At 33.1% G+C, this 6,550-nt stretch overlaps 1 protein-coding gene across 1 annotated transcript; it reads left to right on the top strand.

Annotated features, from left to right (window-relative positions):
* Positions 1-4,176: 4,176 nt before the first annotated feature.
* Positions 4,177-5,091, top strand: LOC149119289 (putative vomeronasal receptor-like protein 4). Its single transcript, XM_089325135.1, has one exon. It carries the CDS (start codon positions 4,177-4,179, stop codon positions 5,089-5,091), a length of 915 nt encoding a protein of 304 aa, XP_089181261.1.
* Positions 5,092-6,550: the final 1,459 nt, after the last annotated feature.

The following is a 6,550-nucleotide window of genomic DNA, read 5'->3' as shown; positions in this document are numbered from 1 at the left end:
AGACAGGTCTTCCATCTGCTAGTTCACCCCTCAGCGGCACCTATCTGAAGCCAGGATCCAGGGGTTTCACTAGGTCTCCCACACAGGTGCAGGGGATCAAGGACTTGGGCCAACATCTACTGCTTTCCCAGGCCATAGCAAAGAGCCGAATCATAAGTGTAGCAGCCGGGACATGAGCTGGTGCCTATATGGGATGTTAGCACTGCAGGTGGCAGCTTTACCTGCTATGCAACATTTCCAGCCCCAGTTTATTGCAATAATATTTTTTCTTTTTGAAATTTTATTTAATATATACAGGTTTCCTGTGTTTCATACATACTGATTTAGGAACATGGCAATATGACCCTCTCCTCCCTCCCACCCTCCAACTTTTCTTCCTCCTTCCCCTCATATTCCCACATATAATCTTGAAACTGTGGAAATAGTGTCTCAATCCAATGCATGGGCATTTTAAAGTGAATGGCAAATGGTGAGACTAAAAAATAAACATGTGAAAAGGTATTTCATCAAATGTGTAAAAGCACATATCATCCTAAAATGATTTGATAGACCATGAAGATGGAAGTTGCTAGGACAAGTCAAACAATTTTCAGTGAATTTATCATGTTAAAATGTAAAGGCCCAAAAGAACAATCGTATATTTGTAGTGAAAAGATTGGTGAGCTTATTAATTTTGATAATATGGGATAAAAATAATAAAACAAAAGAAAAAATTAAAAAAATAAATCTGATGGACATGACAAAGTAATTTTCTGCTTTGATTCCCCTTACCAATAATGAATATTTTAGGGTGTACCATAATTAAAAGACAAACATATGCATGCATATTTGCTGAAATGCAAAAATGTGGTATGATACATTTTGGAAAATTTAAAAAAACGGAAGTTAGTTAACAGATCCAAGAATATAAAAAACAAACAAACATATATCCACTACTGATAATGATTCTGCTGGCCTTCCAATGCTTAAATCCTGTTAACCTGAGTTAGGATAACTTGCAGCACTTAGAGCAAGATCATATAATGATAAAGAAACTCATGGTATCTGTGTTAGGATGGTCATAAAGTAGGGTTTTCTTAGCTAGCTATTCAGGTAGGAATAATAAAGTCTAAGGTAAAATGAGAAAATTTCTCATTTATAGAAGATGTTTGATTTTGAATATAGGATGTAGTAGCTAACGATAAAATCAGTAATGGAGTAACAATTCTATATAAAGATATAGATATAAAGTTCTTAAAGTTGCATTCAAATTGATAATGAAAATTTTGGGATTTTAAAGCAATAAAATGTTATGCTGCCTAGTGTGCTAATATTTTATTCAACATGTGAGTACCTAGATTCAGAAAATTTTAGCAATACTTACAGACACCTCATAAACTGTGTGTATCATACAGCATAGTAGCTGTGGTATGTGCAGTTACCTGATAAGTACACAGAAAATTATGCTAACATAATTATTGACTCCAGGCAAAACACAAAATTGTATGAAAAACAGAAATATGCTTGTTGTCACACTGTTTTGAGAGTTCACTGCTCACAAGACAAAACACATGCTCGTGGGAAGCATTAGATCTTCCAGGTCAGGCATCTGGGGGCTGGAGATGGGCTGAATTGAAGAGGTTACTGTGAGCTTCAGTCTCCCCACAGCTTGGGGATAAAGATTCCCACTTTAACAGGGCAGGACCAGGTCATTTACCCAATGAAGGTTAGGACTATTTGATTCTTCACAAATGAAGTTAACAGCCCAAAAAGAAAAAGATGATGCCAATTAAGGAATGAGAAACTGTACCTGAGAGGTCTAAAATCATGGCAGTTGGCATACTTAAATATTTTCTAAAGCAGGTAAATGTGAGGCTAGCCTGATTGTCAAGAGAAACAAACTTAGATAAGTGCATGCAAAGGTCCTGGAGAGTCCATTAACAGCACACATAACTTATCCCTATATCTCACAGCTCCCATTGCCCCAGTGCACTCTCATCATCATACCAGGCTTATCCTTGGGTTTCCTGTCCTGAGTTTATTCTCATTTATTTTTTGATATGACTTGCAATCTGGAATAACAACATAAGGACTCCTTCCAGCCTCCTAATGAAGGTATTATACTCATCCATCCTCATCCAAGATCTTGACCAAGATATCCTAAACTATCTAATAACATCAGAAAACCATGAACCACAAGACAGCACTGTAATCGCTACTGGAGTTTCTGCACAGAGATAAGAATATGTTCACAGAAGACACAATTTCTATTTGGAAAACTTTAAAGAATGAACCAGAAAGCTCTTGGAATAATAAATGATTATGGACATGCTGTAGAATTCAAGTTTATTAAATAAACAAGTAAAAGAAAACATAATTTGATACTTTTTCTTTAAAATTATTTTATTTTTTAAAATTTTTATTTAAGGTATGTAAATTTTCTTTATTTGTGAGCATCTAGAGGGGTGAACCAGTGGTGGAAGATAACTCTCTTTCTCTCTCTCTCTCTCTCTCTCTCACAGACACAAACACACACACACTTTATGTGTGTATGTTTGTGCATTTAAAAATAGCATTTGAGTTTGTGCAGGTGGCTTCTGTCTGTCATTACAGTTCTTTTGTTTTATGTGAATGTCTAACCTAAGCCCTGAAATTTTATCAATCTTTTGATTTCTGGTTCATTTAATTGTGGTATTATCCTCACTGTGATCCAGGATTACCTTTGTGCGTTGGAGTATAAGTTGAAAGCCGGAATAAAGCAAATGAATGTCGTCCACACTTTCTGTATCCTGAGACTGTTCATGGGCTTCACCTTCAGACCAAGTATCCACAGGTTGTCACTTCTTAGAGTGATAACTGAGCTGTACATCCAGATTTTAAGTAGTTACCTTGTTCAATAAAGGACCCAATTATTCTTTACACTCTGACAGAATTATAGGTGACCATGCTCAAACTTTCTTCTATTCCATTTCTCACACATCAGTAGAATTTTATTATAAATTCAGTGATCATGAAATGATGAGACTGTCAGATTACTCACAGAAAAACTTATGATGTTAAATTAAGTTTAAAATGTAAATATACAATAAATATTATTTTTGTATTCTTACATATGGTATAGACCACCTAATCTGGGGAATTTAGACAACTCTTCAAAATAAATTATGTAAGTGATTGTACTTCATCTGTTAATGACCTTCCACATCAACCATGATTTTCCCTCATTCTGGCTGCATGTTACCCAAGAGCCTCATTTTAAAAAGATAGCAACTGAAGATCTGTGAGATCAAATCTGTTTCAGGGAATGGTGGGCAATTACAGAATGAAGGATACAAGTTAGAGAGAAACATCCAAATATTGCTATGCAGTAAGAATAAAATATTTAAACACTTATCTACTTGTTTATGTAATTATTGTGTCTCTTACTGAATTGCTAATAGTAGTAGGAGTAGATCAATGTAATTATATACATATACAGCTATAAGAATTGCATAGATATTACTCCATGCTAACATTAATTAATGGAATAGAATTGATTATGATCCTTCAAACATGGAAATAGTCCTTTAGTCAATATGATCCTGGGGCTTTTCCTGGATCTATATTGTCCAGAGGGTGCAGATGTATGTTTATGGAACAATAAGTTCTTCAGCTCTGATACATAAATATGTTTGGTATATTAGCCTTTGAAGAAATTTCAACAAGTGCTTAATCACCTGGAAAATGTGTCCTTTGACACATTACTCATGCAGGTGATATGGTTGTAGAGGAATTTTCTACTTCAGCCATTCTTTGCTGAATACAAATTTTGTTTGCTCTGTGTGTGTGTGTGTGTATGTGTGTGTGTGTGTGTGTGTTTAAACAGAATGCTTCAAAAAGTTTACAGGAAAACAAATTAAAAACACATTTATTTTGTTGCAAAAGTTTTTGAAATCTACAAATAGAGGGATATTCAAAGGGTTCAGAAAATGGATGTTGTGACAAAACTTCATTTATTGTAGAGGATAGTTTAGAATTTTACTACCAAGAATTTATATAAAATAAACTGGATTTGATAGAAGTAAGTGGGCAAAATAAAAATGATTTTTGATTATTTTCATGACAGAAAAACTACTGATGATAGGTCACCTTTTTGTTTGATTTTCAGGTATCTAACATGTTTCTTCTACGCTGTTAAGATCAATGAAATTTCCAATTATGTTATTAAGAAATATGGTTTTTTTCCAAGCTGGAATTGGAATCTTAGCCAATGCCTTCCTTCTTCTCTTCCACATCTTCACAATCTACCACACTCATAGGCCTAAGCCTACTGATGTGACCATCTGTCACCTGGCTTTTGTCCGCATAGTGTTGCTACTCTCTACACTAGATATTTTATCTGCAGACATGTTCAAGTCACTGAATTTTCCAAATAATTTAAAATGTAAGGCTTTGTTCTATATGATCAGGTTGATGAGGGGTCTCTCCATCTGTACCACCTGCCTCCTTAGGATCATTCAGGTCATTTCCATCAGCCCCAGCACCTCCTGCATGATAAGATTTAAGCAAAAACTCACAAATTACACTATCCATGCTTTCTTCTGTTTTTGGTCCTTGAACTTGTCCTCCAAGAGTAGCATGATAATGTACACTGTAGCTCATTCAAACATTACCCATCTACTCCATGTCAGTAAGTACTGTTCACTTTCCTCAATAAACTCTATCATCAGGGAAATATTTTTTATTCTCACATTGTCACAGGATATCTTTTTTGTAGGAATCATGCTTCTCTGCAGTGCATACATGGCGATTTTACTAGCTAATAATCATCAGAGAAGATCTGAGTACCTTCACAGCATGAGCATTTTACCAAGAATCTCTCTAGCAAAAAGGGCCACCCATACTGTCCTGCTGTTGGTGAGTTTCTTTGTGATTGTGTACTGTGTGGATATTATAATGTCATCCTTCTCAACCATATTGTGGAAATATGATACAATTGTCCTGGGTGTCCAGAGACTTGTGGGAAATGTCTATACCACTGTCAGTCCTTTTGTGCTTATTAGGACTGATAAAAGAATAATTGGTATTCTACAAAACATGATTGTTATGACATCCATTTTATCAAGTCAATGAAACAAATCTGAAAACAAATCATAACATCCATTAAATATTTTAAAATAGTAATATTTTAAATATTTTTAAATTTTAATTATTTTAAAAATTAAAAAATTAAAATTAAAAATTAAAAAATTAAAAAAATTAAAGTTAAAAATTCAAGATTTTAAAGTATAATCTATACATGTGGATTTTTACTTGTATTTTTTACTTGTATCTAATTTTTTTTTCACTTTGACATGCCAAAGACCATGTGCCTCTCTTAGTTCAATGGTCTTCATGAATTGAAGCTTTATCCTTTGTACTTTCTTAACTTAATGCAGAAAGAAATCTTTCTCTTTTTGGTGTGTGCACCTATGAATTTTCTTTTGGTACCTAATCCCAAGATCTTCTTTTCTTTTAAGAAGTAAAGAAATGATCTTCTTACTGCAGAAAGTAGTTTAAATTTAGTTTTCTTTGTTGAAGGCATATGAAATCACTATCAAATTCTACAATAATGACAGTTTCTCTGTGATCTGTCAATATTTATTTCTGTTTTCACACTAAACAACTATGGGAATTTTTCTCTTGTCTTTCTAGACTGTAGTCCTCCTTTTTTCACTTCTGTCAATCTTGTTTTCCTCTTTGATGTTACAAAATGTGAATATTAGTTAAGCATTTTTATAAAATTTTCACTTTTTACACAATCAACTTGTGAATTCATGGATTTTGTCTTGTGGTCAAGTTTTGAAACTTACACAATATAAATAATTAGAATATTGTCTTTTATTTTGTTTCCATAGTTCAGAGAAACAATTAGGTTATTTAATTCCTTTTCATTCTAACCTTTGTCTATGTAAATTTATATTAAAAATTGTATGAATCTAACTTCATTGTATTTGACTGCACTAACTGTATAATGTTCAACATGTTTTATATTAAGTAGATTCACTATACTTTTAGTTATTTACTTTCTTTTTCCAAACATGCCTTTTTATGCATATAGTTTCTTGTCATTTTCACGTTAATGCTATTTTTTGTGATTCCTGATCCCCATTATATTGACTTACATGTTAAAAATATAATCCATGTGTTTGAAGCTTAGGTAATGTGGAATTTCATTTTGGTACATTATTTCTCATATGAAAAATAATGTAAAGATTGATTCTCATATAAGTAAGAAATAATCTTGGAAATTTTGAAGTTAGTTATTTTTAATGCCTTTTGATCCCTCCAATATGAACTATGAAAATTAATTTGTCATATTTGTGGTGAATCTTCTATGAATGGGATATTTGCTTATTCGTTTGCTATTTTCCCTAGACCATTTTCCTTGTCGTTGGGAGTCCCCAAAATTTTATTCCAATTTTATTAGACAAATGAATGTAATAGCATTGAATATTTTACCTTTTTCCAATCTAGGTTGCTAACATTTTTCTCCAAAAGTGCAATTATCAATAGTATAGAGAATGGCATTTCACATAGATTTTCTGAATTA

Source organism: Oryctolagus cuniculus, chromosome Y (genome assembly GCF_051225735.1).
Source record: "Oryctolagus cuniculus isolate XC-2025 breed Fujian yellow rabbit chromosome Y, ASM5122573v1, whole genome shotgun sequence".
Taxonomy (NCBI): domain Eukaryota; kingdom Metazoa; phylum Chordata; class Mammalia; order Lagomorpha; family Leporidae; genus Oryctolagus; species Oryctolagus cuniculus.
Note: the sequence above shows the minus strand (reverse complement) of the source record. Positions and strands in the feature narration are given on the sequence as shown.

What these genes read in the sequence shown, in the direction of transcription:
- LOC149119289 (XM_089325135.1), top strand. Translation starts at nt 4,177, where the DNA reads ATGTTATTAAGAAATATGGTTTTTTTCCAAGCTGGAATTGGAATCTTA.